The sequence below is a fragment of the Ochotona curzoniae genome, unplaced genomic scaffold, assembly GCF_017591425.1.
Source record: "Ochotona curzoniae isolate NIBS_2020 unplaced genomic scaffold, NIBS_Ocur_1.0 scaffold_4701, whole genome shotgun sequence".
In the NCBI taxonomy this organism is placed as follows: domain Eukaryota; kingdom Metazoa; phylum Chordata; class Mammalia; order Lagomorpha; family Ochotonidae; genus Ochotona; species Ochotona curzoniae.
In genome coordinates this window covers 43,862,670-43,883,731 of record NW_024467122.1, presented here as the reverse complement: position 1 = coordinate 43,883,731, position 21,062 = coordinate 43,862,670, and the positions used below count along the sequence as shown (strand labels likewise).

The window sequence follows — 21,062 nt, the reverse complement described above, 5'->3', positions numbered from 1 at the left end:
TTCCATAGTGGCTGCACCATTTTACATTCCCATCAGTGACTGGGGTTTCAATCTCTCTATATCCCTACAAACACTTGTTAATTTATTAATGGCCAATCTAATGTGGGTAAGAGAATATCGCACTATGATTTTGATTTGTATGTCCCTAGTGGCATTGAGCATTTTTATTTTTAAACTACTGGCCATGTATGTGATGACTTTGCCTTCTGCCCACTTTTTTTCCTTTGAAAAATAATTAAATCATTAACTTCAGAAGGAAAAAGATATCATGTACCCATCTGCTTGTTCAATTCTTAAAGGCCCAGAGTGACCAAGGTTGGAAATAGACTGACGGTGAAAGCTGAGAATTTAGTCCTACATGGGTGGAAGAAACCCAATGACTTGCGCCATCACCACTGCTTCCCAGGGTCCACACCAGCAAGACGGAGCTGGAGTCAGGAGGTGGCCACACAACCATTCATGGCCACTTTTTAAGAAAAAAAAAATTATTTACTTATTTAAAAGGCAGCTGACAGAGAGAGGGGGAAAGACAGAAATATCTTACATCTGGTAACTCCTCTCCAAATTCCTATAACAGCCAGAGCAGGGACAGGCCAAAGTCAGGACCTTGGAACACAAAATGAGTCTTCCACAAAGGTGGTAGGAGCCCAAGTGCTTAGCAAATCTTTTCTCAGAGCATTAGCAAGGATGCTAATTAGATTGGAACTTGAGCATCCATAACTTGAACAGGTGTTCCTGAGCGATACTAGTATTGCAAGCAGTGGGTTAATGGGCCAATCCACAATGCTAGTCTCTGCTCATTTGTTTTTACAGTTTTATTTTATCTGATTTTGAAAAACAGTATTACAGAGAGAGACAGGGAGAAATAAAGGGGTCTTTCACAGGCAGGTTAATTCCCTTAGTAGCTGCAACAGGCCGTTGGGGTTGGGCCTTGCTGAAGCCTGGAGCTTTACCATGCCCTCCAATCTGGGCACAGGGGTCCATGTACTAGGCCATCCTCTACTGTCTTCCCAACCACACTGCCAGGAAGCTGGATTTGATGTGGAGCAGCCAGGACTTGAACCAGTGCCCATATGGAACATTGGCCTACTAGACTATGGCGCTGGCCTTGCCTGCTCATTTTTTAAACAGATTTTGTCTGTGTGTATGTGTGTGTTTGTGTGGCTTTTTCTGCCTCACTCTACATTTTTAAGACCTTTTTCTTTTGGTGCTCTGTAAAATTACGTAAATCTCTTTATAATGGGTTGATCCTCTTCCAGATAAGCTTATAGCACAAATGCTGATAAGACCAGGAAGGTTTTTTGCTAAAACATTATTAAATGTATTATTTTCCAGAGAGTGTTAATGAAAAAAAAAAAAGAGGAAGTTTTATAAAAAGGCTTGGGACAAGACAGATCCAGTTAAAGACAACATCAGAAGTAAAACACATTAATCAGGATACAGACTGTGTTTGAAAAACCTCAGGCTCTCCTGAGAGACAGCAATAAAAATACAGTTGCTTAAAAATGGAATTAACATAGGCAGAGTGTTAATGTACTTGAAAATGGAGAACCATTTCTATTTTGAGCAAAGATTAAAAAAAAAAAACCTACAACAAACCCAGTGTGAACTACATGTGACGAAGACATGCAATGGCCCATCATAACCAACACCTGGAAATGAGAGCTGACCTGGGAAGCCACTAACATTCTGTTAGCCTGAATAAGCCAGGGTTAGAAGTAAGTAGAAACAGAGCAGCAGTAACTTAGCTGAAGTATAGTAAGTGAATCAGAAGTATAAGGCTTTATGCCTGAGTAATAAAAAATTATATCTTTAACAGAAATAGGGGGAAAGAGGAAGGAAGTGAGGAGGATGAACTGTAGATCTATTGGTAAGTTTGATAAGCTTACCCAGAGGGCTGTTCATCAGTGCTTGCTTGTCTGCTGAGTCAAGTTATAAACCTTCTTCAAATTAGACACTAGAGTTTTTCCTCCCTCCACGGTCTAACAACATTTTTTTTGGACAACTTGCCCATCCTTATTGATGACTGTGTTTCTCAACAACTTGTAACAGTCCCTCTTTCTTCTCAAAGTTAGGACTGCTTGTTCTCAACAAGAAGGAATGAAACAGAAAATTGTGCCCAGGTGAAATCTTACAGATTTATTTTTAACTGTAAATGTAATGTAAGCAGAGAAGATGGGTTGCATTACTGGCACTATATTGGGAATCACTGTCTCAACTGTTGAGAGTGTTGTTCTGCCTCTCAAAGTCTAACTTAAACTTTAACCAATAACTAGGTTAATACAAATTTTACATGAGGCCACAATGTGCTGAGGCAGCTTGGAGGTCCCTCTGAAGTTGTGTTGCACAGTAGGTTGAGAATTGGGACGGTGCTTCCCTTCAAAAGAGTGAGCCAAGGGGTCAGCCTTGTGACATAGAGGTTAAAACTACCTCCTGTGGTGCTGGCATTCCCATATGGAGTCCCGCCTGCTCCATTTCCAATCCAGGTCCTTGCTAAGGTGCCTGGAAAGAACAGAGAATGGCCCAAGTCCTCAGGCTTCTGCAACCACATGGCAAGACCTAAAGAAGCCCCTGGCCCCTGTGTTTGGATCGGTCAGCCTAGCTGTTAGAGTTCTTTGTAGTAAACCAACAGATAGAAGCGCTCTCTCTCTCTCTTCCTCTCTCTCTATGTAACTCTGCTTTTCAACAGTCAACAGAATATTAAATTTATAAATATATCTATATATATATAGATATATATATGAACCAAACTCCCTTGTCCTCAGTGTTCTCATATGTAAATGAATGAGTCAAGGAGAGCTCAGAGATTCTTCTTTGGCCTTGAAATTAACTCATCTATTTTCCAATTTCTAAGTGTATATACCATGTAAAAGCTGCATTAGTGTTGCTTTCCACCTGTGAGCATTTCTTACCTGATCATAATAACGCAGGTAATACTTCACAACATAATCCACCAGATTAATCCCGTTATCCTAGGTTTAAAGAGAAACTTAAATGAAAATCACTTACATAACACTGCACCAACTTACATAGCTGAGATATGAAATGTTAGATTATGATTCTTCTAATTTGTGAGACTGCTCCTAATTCTGTTTAACACTGGCAAGTTTTCTTCTTGTTTCAGCTATTCTTTTAAATTTCAAGCTATACAAAGAGATGTCACAAGCCTAAACTTAGGTGGGGGGGCGGGTGTGGGAAGACAAACAGACAAGCCCTGTCTGAGATAATGGCTCAAACAAACAAACAAAAAATGTTTCCTAATATTTTCTGGCATAAAGCCGGGGGGGGGGGCGCTTGACTACTAAAGGGAAGCAGGGACTGGAACAGAAAACCATCCCTCCCTTCCCACCTTTCAAAAAATGTGTGTTCTTAATGGTGTGAAAAACAATCAGGGCCAGTTTAAAAGGCACACCAAACTACTTTATGACCCTGAGGCCAGGGGCAAGCAGGCCCTCCCACAAGGCAGCCTTTGTGTGCTGTTCACAGGGGTCTAATTCTAATTTGCCTGTGTAGTTTTTCCTCCCTGCGCCCTCTGTGTTCCCCATGGGATGCCTAGATATGGGCTGCTTGTTTCCAAAGAGGTAGCTCTGCAGGGGTGTGGAGCCAAATGCTAATCAGGCTCAGAGTTGGACAGTGGACTCCTCGCCCAATTGTCATGGCTAAAGAATAATTCAAATGCTTAGCTCAATGGGTGATTCAATCCTGCTCTGCCAATCAGAATCCAGTAAATTACAAGTAGCCAACACTAGGGTCAGACTCCAGCCTTTGCATTATGGCTAATTCTGTAGGCTGTTTAAACTCTTATTGTCCAAGGAGTCTCATGTCTAGTCAAACAATATCTATTATCTAAAATCTAGAGTAAATGAGGATTGCAAAATGACAGTGAAAATGGAAAGCTTATCTTTATTTAAAAGTTCTAAGAAAGGCAAGGAAGAAAAACATATGCTCTAAAGTTAAATTATTGTTAGGGGAAGATAATGAGGATAATGGGAACGATCCAGAATACTCTGAAAACAGTATAGAACTAAAATAATGACAGATCACAGGAACTCATTATAAAAAAATGAAATAAAATAAAATAAATACCCGGCTTTTGACGTCCTTGAGTTTGGGCAGAATTTCTAAGCTATATCCATCTGCTTGTCCCCGAGTTCTATTTCCTCCATTCATGTAATTTCCAAAAGCCAAAATGAGAGCTAAAATATCCTTCACACTCTTCATGTGCAGCAAGCCCTGTGATGACAAACACCTGATTATAGAGCTGAACTCTAGACATCCTCAACAGCAAATATTTGTCAGGTACCCAATAGGCTAGTGGCTTCTTACCCACAGGACTGACAGATGGAGAAATGACAAATACATTTGACTTAGTCCTAAGTATTAAAACATGAGCATTCATCATCTTCTACTCACTCAATCTTTTACAAATAGTTCTTGTTTTAAAATCGAGGATATTAGTATTTACATTGCCACTTGAGCCAATTTTACTTTTAATAAAGTATTAAATTGAAAAAATGGACTTTGCACAGTTGATCTTGACCTTTAATGATTTCTAAGCAGAAGGACGTTTAATCTTTTTTGAGGTTCTGTTGGGTTGCTATGTAAATAGTACAGGTAAATGCAGAGTACACAAACTAGTAAGCCTGTCCTTCCTTATCACTTGATATGATCCTCCGAAAGAAATTATAACAATGCATGCTAAGGCCATGGGCTATAATTATTAAGTTTATTAAACTTAATGATTATTAAGTGTTCGTTGCATGTCTATTAATTTTTTTAGTTTTTAAATTTTATTTTATTTACTTTTTTTAAAAGATTTATTTTTATTATTTTTTTTAATTGGAAAGGCGGATATACAGAGAGGAGAGACGGAGAGGAAGATCTTCCGTCCGATGATTCACTCCCCAAGTGAGCGCAACGGGCCAATACTATGCCGATCCGAAGCCAGGAGACACTTCTGGGTCTCCCACACAGGTGCAGGGTCCCAAAGCTTTGGGCTGTCCTCGACTGCTTTCCCGGGCCACAAGCAGGGAGCTGGATGGGAAGTGGGGCTGCCGGGATTAGAACAGGCGCCCATATGGGATCCCGGGCGTGCAAGGCGAGGACCTTAACCACTGCGCCACTGCGCCGGGCCCCATGCCTATTAATTTTTACAATTTGAAGATGTTTGGGAATTTCTTTGGCTATCTCATGTGCTTTTCCTCTTTTATTTCTTTGTTTCTGTTTAGTGCAAATTCCCAAGTTAAAACATTTTTCCTATAATCTTGGGTGACTTCATTTCCCTTTATTTTAGATAAAGCAAGCAAGCAAAATTTGGCTATAGGCAATATGTACTAGGCTTCTTAGCAGGTACATATACTTTTGCAATATTCTGCTTTTTCATTGAAATTCAAAACTTAGGGGGGAAAAATCTTGCCTCCTGATAGACAGTTAAGTACTACAATGTTTGTGGAAAGGACCATTAGTCACTGTGAAAAAAAAAAAAAACTAGAATATAACTTCATAATGAACAATACAGTAGTAAAGCCAGCATAAGTTTGCCATTCACTGTCATGTTTATTTCATTATCTCTGGAAACCTTCAAGTTTACTGTGTAGACACATTTCAGATTATCACATTATCTAATACATGAGTGTAAAACAAATATCTCTGTTGCAATCTAGACAATCAGAAAGAAAGCAAACTATGCATTTACATTAGTTTTTAGCAGGTAGTGTATCCACTGGAAGATACTTGGAATTTGTAGAAAAAAAAATCTGTAAAAGCAACTTTTTTTCTTCCCTCCTCCCTCTCTTTCTGTACCCTACTTTCTCACTCTCCTTCTGCTATACGTACATGTACACACTTACATATGATTTGGATGTTCATCACATTTATATTTAGAAAATCATATATAACTCCTCCCCCACTCCACTCATCCCAAAACAACCGTTGGTCTCATTCACTTCCTCTTTCATGTTCAATAAGAACAAGGCTACCTTTTAAATTAGGTGGTAAACGTACCTTAGATGCTCGAGTGATGATCTCTACCTTTCGATGCAAAGAGGTGATACCTTCAGAGAAGACAGATCTGAAGATTATGCACTGAGCACGTTCAGCAAAATTTGGGATTTGGGCTAATTCATGTAAAAATCTGCAAAAACAAAATGCATCTCCTAACTTCACCTATAACCACAAGGAAAACAAACAGCAGCAATGATATGCCATTACAATGTTCACAACCATTTTTGTTTTAAAATTATAAAAGATTTCACATAGTGAACTGAAAGAAACTCAAGGTAGGTATATATTCTACTATGGACAACAGGACCACTGCTTTAAAAAAATACCCCCCAAATTTTATTAATTTAATTGAAATGCAGACAGATAGAAACAGGGTTCTCATCCACTGGTTTACTTCCTGAATACCTGCTACAGCCAGAAATGAATCGGGCCAAAACCAGGAACTCAGTATTGGTCTCCCAAGCAGGTGGAAGGGACCCAACTACCTGAGCTGTCACCTATTGCAGTAATTCCAAAATGGAGTGCAGATGTCTCGTGGTGGTTTCACCTCTACTTCAAATGCCATTTCCATGGCCATGTTTTTTTTTAAAGATTTATTTTCATTATTATTTTTTTTTTATTGGAAAGGCGGATATACAGAGAGGAGAGACAGAGAGAAAGATCTTCCATCCGATGATTCACTCCCCAAGTGAGCGCAACGGGCCAATACTATGCCGATCCGAAGCCAGGAGCCTCCTCCGGGTCTCCCATGCGGGTGCAGGGTCCCAAGGTTTTGGGCCGTCCTCAGCTGCTTTCCCGGGCCACAAGCAGGGAGCTGTATGGGAAGCGGGGCTGCCGGGATAGAACCGGCGCCCATATGGGATCCCGGGTGTGCAAGGCGAGGACCTTGCCACTTGCGCCACCGTGCTGGGCCCCATGGCCATGTTTTTATGGATTCCTAAGATGGCCAGTGAATATACTGTGTGTAAATTACTTTAAGGACAGGAAGTTAATGCAAGCACACCGAACAAAAGAGTTAATTTGAATGGAAAAATCCTAGTTTTTACTACTTAAAAATTTTATAATACACTCTCTCATAATGCAGTTCTCTAGAGGTGTTATTTGCTCTGCTCACAGAAGCGGCAGCAAAGTCTTCAGGAAAATTTCTACTGACAAGTGATTAGAAAAAAATGCTCTCACTACACCGAGCTACTATTTCTGCCCAATGAATGACACAGTGGTCAATAATGATGAAATTCTCCAGATATTTGTTTACTTTCTCACATCAGCTTACCGATATAGACACAGTTCATAGTTCAGTACTTGGAACAGAACAGGTACTCATTAAGTAGACAACCTTAAGGTATTTTTTTTTTTAATATGGCAAGACAGATCTTAGAAGCTCAATGTGAAGACTGGCCTATACACAGTAGCTCACTGTCTGAGTAGCTGGGCACTGGTATCCTTTGCAAAATTAAGCTGGAAGAGCTACATACTCTCCAAGCCAACCACAAGAGGAAAGTACATAAACTAAAATGAGTGGAGACAGTTGGACATGAATTCAGAAGAGAATACACTAACAATCATTAACTTCAGTTTGGAGCTGAAATGATGATTAACTGATTTTCCAAAAGTCTTGATCAACTCAAAAAATCATTACCTTGAAACTCTGCCACCTTCTCATTAAGAATGGATTTACATAGGAACGAAGTTGGAGTGTCCTTCTTATACTCCGCGCTTTCTTTACTTTTAAGGAGGCTAGATATTAATACACTTCCTTTAAGTTATCTTCTTGCTTATAACTCATTTATTTACCACATTTTAAAAACTGACATTGAAGAATACCCATAAAGGAAAACATATTCTCGTCTTAAAGTTCTACAACTGGGGTTATGAAGAAAATCACAATAAAGATAAAAGTAGAACTCCACAGGATTCTGGATTGGAATATGAAAATTAATCTATATTAAATTACACCTTCAAAAATACAGTGTTAAATAGCTGGATCCCTTCCATTGACTAGAATTTGAACTAACACCAATTCTAACAAATATCTGAGCAGGGTCCAGCGGCGTAGCCTAGCAGCTAAGGTCCTTGCCTTGAACGCACTGGGATCCCATATGGGCACTGGTTCTAATCCCGGCAGCTCCACTTCCCATCCAGCTCCCTGCCTGTGGCCTGGGAAAGCAGTCGAGGACGGCCCAAAGCCTTGGGACTCTACACCTGTATGGGAGACCTGGAAGAAGTTCCTGGATCCTGGCTTTGGATCGGCACAGCATCGGCCGTTGCGCTCACTTGGGGAGTGAATCATTGGCCGGAAGATCATTCTATCTCTCCTTCTCTCTGTATATCTGACTTTCCAATAAAAAATAAATAAATCTTTAAAAAAATCTGAGCAGGGCCCGGCGCGGTGGCGCAAGTGGTTAAAGGTCCTCACCTTGCATGCCCGGGATCCCATATGGGCGCCAGTTCTAATCCCGGCAGCCCCGCTTCCCTTCCAGCTCCCTGCCTGTGGCCTGGGAAAGCAGTCCAGGACGGCCCAAAGCTTTGGGAACCTGCACCCGCGTGGGAGACCCGGAAGAGGCTCCTGGCTTTGGATCGGCATAGTATTGGCCCATTGCGCTCACTTGGGGAGTGAATCATCGGATGGAAGATCTTCCTCTCTGTCTCTCCTCTCTGTATATCCGCCTTTCCAATGAAAAAATAATAAAAATAAATCTTTAAAAAAAAAAAAAAAATAAATAAATCTGAGCAGTGAACACTTCTATGACTGACATTGTTGGGTCCTGGGTTGAGGCTTGATAAGATTATTTATTTGGATGCTAAAAGCGATCTTGAAAAAGGACCCTGCATTTGGCCCCCTACTTCATCCCAAATGTGACCCCGAGACACCATTCCCATTCCCCTAAAACCAAGATTTTCAGGGCACTTCTTTCTTGAATATAGTGAGTGAAGCAGTCACAGAGACTACATGACAGAGCATACAGATGGATGATTCAGCTCGCTAATAAGTTCAGAGATAAAAAGGAGAAAATGCCAGGTGAGTAATTATAACAAACAAACAAAAAAAACCCTAAATGAACAAATAAATAGAAGTAGAGCTGCAAGACTTTCTAAAATAAAGGCCTTAATGGAATAGGTTCTTGTACTGGAAAGATGAAAAATGTCCTCTGTGTAGAAAAGGGTCTGAAACACATCTATGGGGCTGAATGGGAGGAGAAGGTCATCTATTATACATTACTTTGGGACAGAATCATGTAACAGAAAATTAATGCTAGATCATCAGTCATTAAGATCATTCTTCAATCCTTTAGGTGTATACGAAGCATTCAATGCATCAGATATCACACTAAGAACTTGGGAAGAGCTTTTGACTTACACACAATTCATTCTTGATAACCTGAGAAGTAAATCAATGATTAGTATGAAGTGTAGTTAAGTGCTATTAACAGGGTCCCCAAGAGGAGCCTTGGAAGATCCTGCCAGCACACTGGATTCAGGACCCTGGACATACAAGTCAGTGAGAGCTTCAGCCTTATGATGCCTATGCATCATGCACACCACGACAACATGCCACGGCAGGCTGAAGGCTATGTGCAAGGGAAGTGGAGTAGAACATAGATGTTAAAGTGGGATTATGTGTTCCAAGTCAGTTTAAACTTGTTTTTTTTCTTTTAACAGAAATCACATTTATTATTGATCAGGTTAAAGGGCACAGACCAGCAGAGGCCTCATGAGTGGAGGGCTCACCACTTGTCCAAGGGACCATGATTGGGGATGCATTTTAAATCACAGCCATCATGGATGAGCTGCTTTTCAGCCACCATGTCTTCAAATTCATCCTTATTAACTTTAGCAAAGCCCCATTTCTTTGAGATGCAGATCTTCTGGTGACCAGAGAACTTGAACCTGGCCCTGCATAGGGGCCTTAACCAGATGTTCCTTGTTCTTTAGCTTGGTACAGATCCATATGAAGACTTGGCCAATGTGAACCTTGGCTACACTGCTTTGGGATTTTCCAAAAGCATCCCACATACCTGTCTGTAGCCTAGATGAGGAACAGCATCAAGTAAGATGCAGGAATGGCTACTTTAAAGGACTGTCTCCAAGGTCCCTCAGGGCAACCCATACAAGCAACAGGTTGCATATACTACCATGGAAGCTGCTCTTTGCAGGCATTGCACACCAGGTGCCAATGAAATAAGGGAGATGGTTGGCTTAATCAGTTGCAGAAGACCTCCTCCAAAAAGGAAGATAAGAGGGCCTGCAATGTGAACACAGTGCGGTAAATGGATGAGAAAGCTATAAGGCTAGCAATATCTAAGTAAAATAAGATCCTATGGGTGCTGAGAGAAGTTCAGAATGACTTCCAAGGTTTTTGGCTTGGATATCTGGAAGAATGTGAAAATTAAAAATACTGGGGAAGAAATTTGGAGAAAATATGATTTTGTGTCATTTTTCCCCCATATAGCCTTGTCTTGCAGCAAAGTACTGTAGCTGCTTTTGCATTTATCTGGAGAAGTACAAGAGAGGCCGATTATCTCAAAATCTATGAAAAGCAAGTACCTAATAAATATCTTAAATGTTACACCAATTGTGTTTTGCAATCTAAACACACACAAAATGGATATAGCAACTCTTACATATCCCCAAGCACGGGATCTTGAACACTGGTGTTTGGTGCTTATTAATTATTTTTGCAATAGTCTAAATTTATACTCTCGGTTTCAATAACAGAGGGTCAAATACTCTCTGAAGAAGGCATAAATAAGTTATCTTTTCCCTTTACCTCTTCTGCCTTGTACAAGTTTATTTCCAAAAAAAGGACTACAACTTCATGTGTATATATGTGCCTCTCACTGTTTGGGGTTATCAATTTGCAGTCACAACTCAGCCATCAGGTGTAATGTTGCTTTCAAAAGTGTAATATTTGGTTTATCATGCCCAAATCACCGAATGGCATTCTGGCATAGGACTGCATACACACATAATTTCACGCTGCAACCTTTCTTCATTCATGGAGAAGTACACTAGCACAGCCTAGTCTGTGGGGGTTCATACATAGCCATGAATCCATGCAGAGAATCCCAATACGCTCTGTGTTATATCCTCACTCTAGGCTATGGCAAATGTACATCAGGCCTAATCCAATCTGGTAAGGACTGCATCATGTCACCCCCATCATTATTCAAGAAACAAAGAGTGACACGGGGCATCCTTCAAGGCAGCAGCTCACAGACATGCAGAGCGACTCTCTAGAAGGAGTGGTCCTCAGGAGAAAACAGCTCTGTGTAAATTTGGCACTGGGATGTAAGAGAGCTGATGAGGTGAGTGATGAGGCTAGTCTCTCCATGCTGTGATTTATAGGACTGGGCACCATAGGACTCTTAGGAAATTGTCATGCTAAAACTATAAATGATTCATATTTTCCAGTATGTAGAACATGCTTATACTTGACTCACTTGGAGTTTATGACAAATAAATTGCCAGAGTATCTTACTTTGTCATAAATCAAACAAATGTGAGCCTGTGTGGGAAGTTGGGAGGAAAGGTAAAATTCACTGAGGTTCTGGGCCTTTGCTTCTCCATGTCTCCCTCTGCAACAGCTGAGCCCATCACCTCCGCAGCACAACATGACAGTCTTCTTGGCTATCAGTCATAACAGTGCAAGTCCAGGAAGTCACTCACCAACTGTAAAAATGCTTTTTTTTGATCATCATCAGTAAAAGAAACAGGAATATGCTCCATACTAATTTACTGACCACATTTATTCTATATCTTAGCAAATATTCTTGAAAAATATCGCCAGAGGAAAAAAAGAAGCAAAAGGAAAAGGCGAATGCTTCTAGTTGTAGAAACACACACCGCACAGTGTGCACCTCACTGGGTCAGCTGTTTCCAGAGCTGAGAACAAGGGCTACAGAGTGGTTCAAGGGTTGTCAAGGTATCGCTTACAGGCCAAATCAAGCTCATCACTTACTTTGTTGGTCTGTGAACTAAGATAGGATTTTATTGTTAAAATCTTGAAGAAATGCTCAATGGAAGAATCATATTTTATGACAAGTAAAAATGATATAAAATTCAAATTTTAGTTTTCACAAATTAACTTTTATCAAAGAAATACTCATTTGTTTATTATGTTATTGATGGCTGCTTTTGCACTATAATAATTGACTTGAATGGTTGTAACAAAGTTCAAAATAATACATACTATCTGATCTTTTACAGAAAAGGTATGCCATTTGAGGAACTGACTTTTTTGGTGCAGCAGGTTAAGCCACTATGATGCTAGCATCCCATACTGGAGTACCACTTCAAATTTCAGCTGTTTCAGTTCAATACAGTTCCCAGCTAATGCACCTGGGAATGCAGCAGAAGATGGCCCAGATACTTTGGCTCCTGTCACCAATATGGGAAATCTGGGTGGAGGTCCAGGCTCCTGGCTTCCACCAGATCCAGGCCCAGCCATTGTAGCCATTTGGAAAGTGAATCATCAGATGAAAGATCTTTCTCTCTCTCTCTCTCTCTCTCTCTCTCTCTCTCTCTCTAACTTTGCCTTTCAAGCAAATAAACAGAACTTTTAAAAAACATTTTCCATTCAGGTTTAGGGTATTGATGTCTACTTTTGCAAAACTGGCACTACCCAAATTCTTCATATGCTTACCTATTCTGCATGACCTTGTTAATGCTTAACTATCTAATTATCAGTCTCTTCACTTAGTCATTATAACTTAGCAACAAGTTATTATATTAGAAACGGTCAGTTAGGGGTGGAACACAAAGGCAAGGGAACCCATTTGAATTGATTTATGATAATCAGAGGTTTTGTGAACTAACACTGGCCAAAGACAAGTGGGTATTGGCCACGCTTCATGTGATAGTAGCTCAAATAAGGTTCCCAGGATTATCATGAAAGTTGCCAATAACTGAGTAAATCTATAATTCTGATCCTAAATGCTTTTCTGGGTCTGCACACCCATGTCTCCAAGAGGGTTGTGGTGTTCTGTAGGACCCAAGCACAGGGCATGGAGGCTTCAGTGCAGCTCACAGAACACTGGAGGCTTTGCAAATCAGCTTGTCACCCTGACCATGATCACTCTACTGCTTTGTGTTCTACAACTGATTAATCTCTAGGCTGAGAGCATACCTTTGTACTAGACATGAGGTGTCCAAGCTGAAAAAAGAAGCCCCTATTAATTTGTACACTGAGTCCTGAGCCTCTGAAAAACTGAGCAGGCCCTGGAGCCAAAAATCCCCAAACACATTTCTCATGACGGCTGCGGAGCAAGGATGGGAGTGACTACGTCAGCCTGTGAGATGATCTTCCGAAGGTCAGAGCAAGCAACTCTAGATAGTGAATGGAGAGAAGAACAAGCACACTCGGTGTGTGGATGAAAAAGTCCCACTTTTTGGGCCAGTGTACGTGGAGAAATTTAGGAAGATGCTGGCACAATTCTGCTCCATTTACTGAATATGACACTTGGGAAGATAAATTTGAATTCTGTGACTCTGATATCATCATTTTAACTGCATCAGCAGAAGCTTAAACAGAGCAATGCCTTCTTCCTTCCTTGGTTACCCTTTTGGCTAAAAATGTTTAGTCTAGGAGGAATTAACAAGTTGCTAGAACAAGAACGGGGAGTTGTATGGGGTGGGAGAGAGGGGGTGGGGTGAGACACATTGCATCCAGCAACGCAAATCTCAGCACTGCCCTTCCCAGCAGCTGGATCATTCTGCTGTGTGTAATAGGTCACTGGGATGATGGTGTTGTGACTTTGCTCACTGCACAATAGAGCTGATCATTCAGAACTGGGAGGCACGAACAGGAACCACCGTTTTTCTTTCAGCCTAACAAGAAGGTGACGCAAGCATCCTTACTGTTCGGGTTTATCCAGCAGTTTCAACTCTTCTTCTTTGGATGTCTCATAGTACTTTCTTATTTTCACCAATTCATCTTCTTGGGCTCTCTACATTGAAAACCAAAACAAAAAGCAGTGAGGATCTGTCTAAGGCTGTGGGTCCTCAGGGATAAGTCTCTAGTCTAGAAACAGGAGCAGCAGTGTCACTTGGCTGGAAATGTAAATTCAACCTGACCTCAGACCCAAGAAGTTCCAGAGGTAGTGATCTGGAAGCCTCCCAATGATTCCAATGCAGGCAGGGGTGTGTCGTAACACCCTGCTAACAGAAATGGTCACTACAGGCATACTCAAACAAACAAACAACCCAGGACACTTAATCACTATCTTTGAATTTCCTGTCTCTTCAGATGTGAGCAGATGAGACAAGCTGCCCTTAGCATTTGTTTTCATACCCTCAGACTAGCCTTTCTAACTTATACAGGCTACTAATTTCTTTCTCCCACTGTTTTCCTTTGTTATGAATTTCATCAGTACCCATCGTCTGGACAATTTATTTTGGTATTTAGTTGAACCTAGCTGGCTTCTACAGTGTGCTACCATGCATGCACCATGTGCAATGCTCTGAGTTCATGCTGACAACACGAAGCATCTGGAAGGTGCTCTGCTTCCAATAGGATCATGTAACATCAATTACTGTATTCATATTTCATATAGAATCCTACTGAGGCATTAGCTAAGTAACTGGTGAAGGGCTTCTTCTAGGAGTCCTTTCTCCCACTGAATCACACCACTCTCCAGGTACTCAACAAATTCACCATCACCCCTTGATGTCCCAGTGCCTTTGGACTGCTTAATTTTTGAAAGCTTTACTGATGGAAATGTAGAAAAAGTTTCCACCAGCCTGCACAAAAGAGTTCCTGAGGTATATAAAGGATGTGAAAATGAGTAGGTATCTAATAATCCCACCAGATATAGAATCAGACCGGAAATTTTCTGTAAGAGATTTAAAGTCCCAGAAGACAAAAACGTGGAAATGAATCATCTTTGGAGCTGGGTGACCATGGCATACCATAAAGCCCCAAGCAATTTCCTGGGGAGAGAGACTTTTAGTTCAATCTTTTTTCATCCCAGTGGTTGGCAAACCAAGAACAGCTAATACTTGTGGGAATTCACACTTGCTGGTATCATCTTCTCAAGAGAGTCTACTGATTCTGCTGGGTTTTTTTTTTTCTCTATTTATGACTCAAATTAAAAGGCCTTATATGTGTGTGTGGTACCGCTTACTTTCAAAATGCATTACAACTGTTACATGTTAAATGCACGTTTACTACAAAACAATCAGGTGGAGCCCACTGTGATTCCCATTACTCTGATTATCTATAAGCTTAAGTAACTAGTCCAAGATCACTTAATAGGCAATGATGAAGCTCTACCTGAAACCGAAGACCATTTTATTTTAAATTCAAGAATCCCACCCCCTCCCATTTTATACTGCTTCCCTCATAAAACAACATCAATTTATTTGCAGTAAGAGTCATCATCCGAGCTGGTATTAACTTCTCATTCCTCAGAGGAAGATGCTGGTATAGATCAACATTAACCAGGAAGCTCAACTTCATTCACTGCCAGCACATGACAGAGTTGAGTTCTAGGGTACAAAGGTAGTTGGTCTTGACCTCGAACCATACTGATTTGCAGATGTGCCATGAGATTGATTAACACAGGCAAGCATGGTAAGAGTTAACAATCCAGTGCCCATCATGTCCATTCTCAGGCTTGCATTTCTGTTTCTTACGTTGTCCAAGACAGGCCGAAATACGACCAAAGAAAACAGATGGTCCAATGAATTAGGGGGTAGGAGAGAAACATGGAAACTCCAGCTCTGTATGTCTTTGATACTCACGTTTTCATACAAAGCTGCGAGGGTCTCCAGGTCAACCACAGAGTCATCCACATTGAAAATGGCTGTCAAACACCCAGAAAGAGAGAGCAGAGAGAGAGATCTGGTTAGAGTTCATGCCCAGGCTTCCTACACTGGTTTCTACTCTCTTTCTCTTCACACCAGGAGGCTCCAAAGAAAGACACCACAATGATTCTCATTACTTGCCTATGCCTAATGCATTCCTCAGGCTCTGTGTCTTATCTGCAGTTTAATTTAGGAAAATTAATTTAATTTAAGACTAAATCAGCTTGCAGTTTTGAAACATAATGTTACATCTTTCTTCTTGCTGGTAATTGAAAAGATTCAGCACCTAATGCATCAGAACTGAGTTTTGTCCATTTACCAGAAAGACAGAGAGAAAATACATTACAAGTTAAACAAATTCAAGTATGTGATTTCAGGCACCTTACCACAGCCACTGCAAATATCTTGTTGAGATAAAAAGATAAGAAAAATGCAATAATCGCATCAATGACAAGTTAAGATTATAAAAACTTTCCATGAACCATCTACTCTTTAGGCAAGTGCTCATTCCAATGGCTTACATTTCTTGTGCTCTATTTTAAATAGATGACATAGCTGTTTCACTAATTTGATCATGATTTCACCTCAAGAGGTTCCTTCTCATATATCTTGTGATAAAAAAAAATTGCAATTTTAAAGCCTAAATAGATTTGGCTATCAAAGTACTTGAATCAGGTAAAGCCCACATCTTTAAATAATTATTCAAAATGAGTAAGGTTTGTTCCTTGCAACTCTCCTCTCCTTCTCTGACTTTACATTGTGAAATCAACCAGCATGCTAGTAAATTTTCTCTGTGGCAAACTAATTAATTTTATTAAGCCAAGCAGTGATGCTTAGAAGGTCTTAAAATTGTGCTCATCAAACATTTTTCTCTTCAATTCCATTCTGTGATGGCTTTGGGGACGGTGAGGATCAAGGAAAAAGGCAGGTTGCTTTGGAACCACTTTGCTCCCTCCAAAATTCAGAAGCATATGAATTCCTTCACACAGTTTTCACCACGTTAATGAACTGAGCTAAGATCATGCACCTTCTTCACAGAACACCGAGAAATGTACTTAAAATTCCTTCTCAGGCCACTAGCTTCCTCAATCTCTAGCTTAGGAGTTAATTAATCAGCAAGCTTTTCTTAGATGCGGGAGGCAGTGAGAAAAGAAGAGGTTAATATGCTAGTGACAAAGTTGGTCATCTCAGACTCTACCAAGACAAAGGAAGATCACACTTCCCAAAAGGCCACTCTGAAACCACAAGAGAAAAATCTGCTTTGAGGAAAAAATGGAAGAATTTACCCTTCCAGGATCATTATTTTGTGTGTGAAGAGAGTACGAATTCATTAATTTATCAGATAAATCACGCATTTTTAAACATCTGCTGTATCACAAATCAACAAAACAGCCAGAAAGAATGTCTGTTTGGCATGAACTCTAATATCTTACCAAAACTGGCCAACACATGAATGCACAAAAAAGGCAAAATTCTAAAGATAATTTATCAGAAATGTTTACTTATAAATTAACCACTTCTCATAGGTACTACATATGAATCACAAGCTGAGATGTAATGCAGTAATCTTAAGTAAGAGGAGCAAGAAATGTCTGTGAGTTCCTCTTCTTATCAAGTAAATATTTGGTTATAAAAAGTTTGGGTCCAACAGATTATGTTGTCAGCCAATTCCCCTCCAGTGTTGTCAGTAGCGAAAAGCAAGCCCTTCAACAGGATGGGAGTACAGAACGGCATGGATTTATCCTTTCACTCACCCAATCCTTGGATAAATACATAGGGAATATATATTGTGCACTAAACTCCAGAAACTGTTTTAAACTGGCAGATATGTAAGTCAGAACTATCTACCATAGCCAAAGTACTTGATCTAATTAAATGTATAGCCTAGTTAGGGAACAGAAAATCAACAATAAATTAAGATAACAGTGTACTTTGGAGAAGGCAAAATAGAGAACTATGTAACACTTGAAGATAAAGGAGGGCTTCCTTGAGGATAGGACATTTAATACCTGAAGATATGATTTTTGTGATTTTGGCAAAAGAATATTACAGAAAAATGGAACTGAAGAGGCAAGTATTTTTTCCTCTTCTTTTTAAAAGATCTGTTTACTTATTTGAAAGGTAGAGAGGGGGTGGAGGTAGAGACAATGAGAGAGTTTCCAAATGTAGGCTCACTCCCCAAATGGATGAAATGGTCAAACCTGGATTAATGCCTTATCTCCTTTAACACCTGGAAAGAATTATGGAAAGAAAATTTTGACTACTGAGTAATTTGTGCCATACATGCAACTTCCAAGAACTGTTGGGTGTTTGACAGCAACTGCTACAAAATTCTTTCATTCCTTTAAAAGATCACTCAGGGCCCAACTCCAGGAGGCATTAATAGGAAAGACATACACATAAATATCTCTAATTAAAAAAACAATGTGGCCAGTGACATTAGGGAAATACACATGATACTTGTAGGTTCACAGGTTAACCTAAATTCTATCTATAATTTTAGTCTTTCCTAACCTATACTTCACTCTACAACCAAAGTAACTTTCAAAAGTTATTTTTAAAAGTGTTATTTTTTTCTTTGGAGATGGACATTTTTCTTTTGGAGATTGGTCATTAATGTGTTTTGGGACATCAACATTCCAGTTGGCGTGCCTGGGTTTGAGTCCAGCTTCTGGCTAACATGTGTCTTGGGAGGCAACAGGAGATGAATCAAGCAGTTGGGTCCCTGCCAGTCATGTGGGATACCTGCATTGAGTTTCTGGCTTCAAGCTTCAGCCTGGCCAAGCCCCAGTTGCTACAGGCATTTGGGGAGTAAATTGGCAGTTGAGAGACCTTTATCTTTCTACCTTTAAGTAAATAAATAAACACTTTTACCTTGATATTTAAAATAACCTTGAATACCTCTGCTTGAAATACTGGGTGAATTCTTAAATCCCTGGCCCAGTTTTTAAGCTTACTCCTTGCCTGGCTCCAAACTATATTTCTAAGCTCATCTCATTTCACTCCCTCCTTGCACCTGGGGCTTCAACAGTATTGCACAACTCTCCATTCCTGAACACGCCAAGACTTCTTCCTTTCAACACCTCATCTTCCATGGGCCAGCGTCAAAAGTTTCCTACCCTGGAAGGACACCCCTTGATCTTCAGGTCATCAAGTCCTTGTTCTTTCCCTTCTCCAAGGCACCTCACTCATATTTTATGTAGGGTGAAGATAATAGCCTCACAGTTTCTTTCTGCCACTGGTGTTCATAGTCAAGGATCATTTCTTGGGTATCTTTGGCAACACTGCTTCTTAGAATACTACCTGAGTGCAGCAGATATAAAACAAGGATTTGTGGATACCACAAGGACTCCTGGAGAGGTGAGCCCTTCTGTTGGAATGTAAGGAAGATTTTGTGAAAAGAGGGATAGAATTCTGACACATGATAACACTATCTTATAAGAAGGAATACTTCATTTTTTCCTGTTTAAATTACATACTTGTGGGTCACTACATGTTGTTTTAATACTCATACATATCATACAATGTCTAATACACATGCAATGTCTAAATAAGGACTGTCATATATATCTTCCCAGATATCATTTCCTTCTATCATTTATCATTTCCTTTTGGTGGAGACACATTCAAAATTCTCCCAACAGTCTGTAATAACTCAACACTTACTGTTACCTACAGTGACCCTACTGGTCACTGCCCATCTTTCATGAGATCAAGTTCTTTATAATTCAGTGAGAACATAAGGAATTATTTGTCATTCTGTGTCTGGTTTATTTCACTTGAAATAATCTTCTCCAGTTCTTCCCATGTTGTTATAAATGACAGGATTTCTTTCTTTTTATGATTGAATGATACTCTTTTGGGTGTGTACACACACACACTATACACAAACATATATACCCATATATATGCATGTTGTGTGTATGTATGTGTATATATATTCTGTGTATATACACACACACTACAGTTACAATTAGGGGAGTAAACTGAACAGAATCATATTATTCAGCACAGAATCAAAACTCAGAAAGACAAGTTTGGAGCCTATTGTTGTGGGCAATAGGGAGGAAAAACCTGGACAGTGTGGACAAAAATGACAGGGCAGAGAAGAAATGCCACACACACACACCCACACACTGCATTTCTTCATCCTTTACTAGCTGATGGACACTGAGATTGTTATCATTTCTTGGGTACTGTGAGCAGTGCTGCAATAAGCAGTATAGACCTCTCTTCGGTACAATGGCTTCACTTTCACTGGATATACACCTAGGACTGGGCGTTGGATTGCTAGGTAACAAGGTAGCTCTATTTTTAATTGATTGAGAAATGCCCTATGGTCTTCAAAAATGGCTGTATTACGTTGTGCACAACAAACTGCGTGAGATCTCTTTGTCTAGGGTGGGGAAAATTCTATCTGAATAATTTGCTCCTTCCCAATTTGCACCTATACAAAAATCAAGACTTGGTGATGTCCATACTCACATACTCACTGCAGATAAACTGTTCGCCTGAATATTACTTAAAAATGAATGATTAAAATAATGAAGTTTAACAAATGTATTTTCCAATGATTAAGAAGTACCTAGGGAAAATACCTTTTTTTTCCCTGTAATTCTTACCACCAAGTAAAATTTAAATAGTAGTATTACCTTAGGAAAAAACAAATTAACAATTAAAGTTCAACTGATACATTGCTTCAGCCAGATAACTGAGATGCCAATTTACTAATCACTAAGAAAGCCAAACTCACTCCAAATAGTGCCAATTTGTAATTAGTATCAAGAAATATCCATTAGAAAGATGTGAGATAGCAGAATGTTAAACTTGTAACTGTTACTGAAGTATTATCCTACTGTAATAATATGGGGGGAAATGGTGTGTGTTGGGGAAACCGTGGGAAGGGAAAATGGAGCGGGAGAAAAGGAAAGGAAAGGGGGCATCTCCAAATTGACAAAACTGCTTCATGGAAAATTAATAATACTGTTAAAAACAAAAATGTACTAATTTTCACTTTTCTTGATTATTCAAATTTTATTATGAATAAAAATTCCTGGATTTCTATCTCCAAACTTTACTGCTGAATAAAGACTGAATGAGCTAAAAAAGGACAAAGAAAAATGATGTGAGACATTCCCACTGCAAGCAGCAGCCTCAGACAGGCTCGTGGTACATGCAGAAACTGTCGAGCAATTCGGTTTGACTTTGAAAGAGAATTAAGGGCCTAGGCAGAGCAACTTCTGGAATTTTGAAAG

The 21,062-nt window shown here is 39.8% G+C and overlaps 1 protein-coding gene and 1 non-coding gene across 4 annotated transcripts in view; both read right to left on the bottom strand.

Annotated features, from left to right (window-relative positions):
- Window positions 1-21,062, bottom strand: part of FMN1 (formin 1) — a 360,709-nt gene that overhangs the window by 115,301 nt on the left and 224,346 nt on the right. For all 3 annotated transcript variants that reach the window (XM_040969588.1, XM_040969589.1, XM_040969591.1), the window contains 5 exons: window positions 15,745-15,806; window positions 13,861-13,949; window positions 6,004-6,133; window positions 4,087-4,233; window positions 2,913-2,972 (listed from right to left, as the gene is read on the bottom strand). In XM_040969588.1, coding sequence (XP_040825522.1) covers window positions 2,913-2,972; window positions 4,087-4,233; window positions 6,004-6,133; window positions 13,861-13,949; window positions 15,745-15,806 — 488 coding nt within the window. The remainder of the gene's footprint in view (window positions 1-2,912; window positions 2,973-4,086; window positions 4,234-6,003; window positions 6,134-13,860; window positions 13,950-15,744; window positions 15,807-21,062) is intronic.
- LOC121149681 lies at window positions 10,080-10,214 on the bottom strand. The gene has a single exon (XR_005882817.1). It is a non-coding gene; the product is annotated as a small nucleolar RNA SNORA70 (small nucleolar RNA).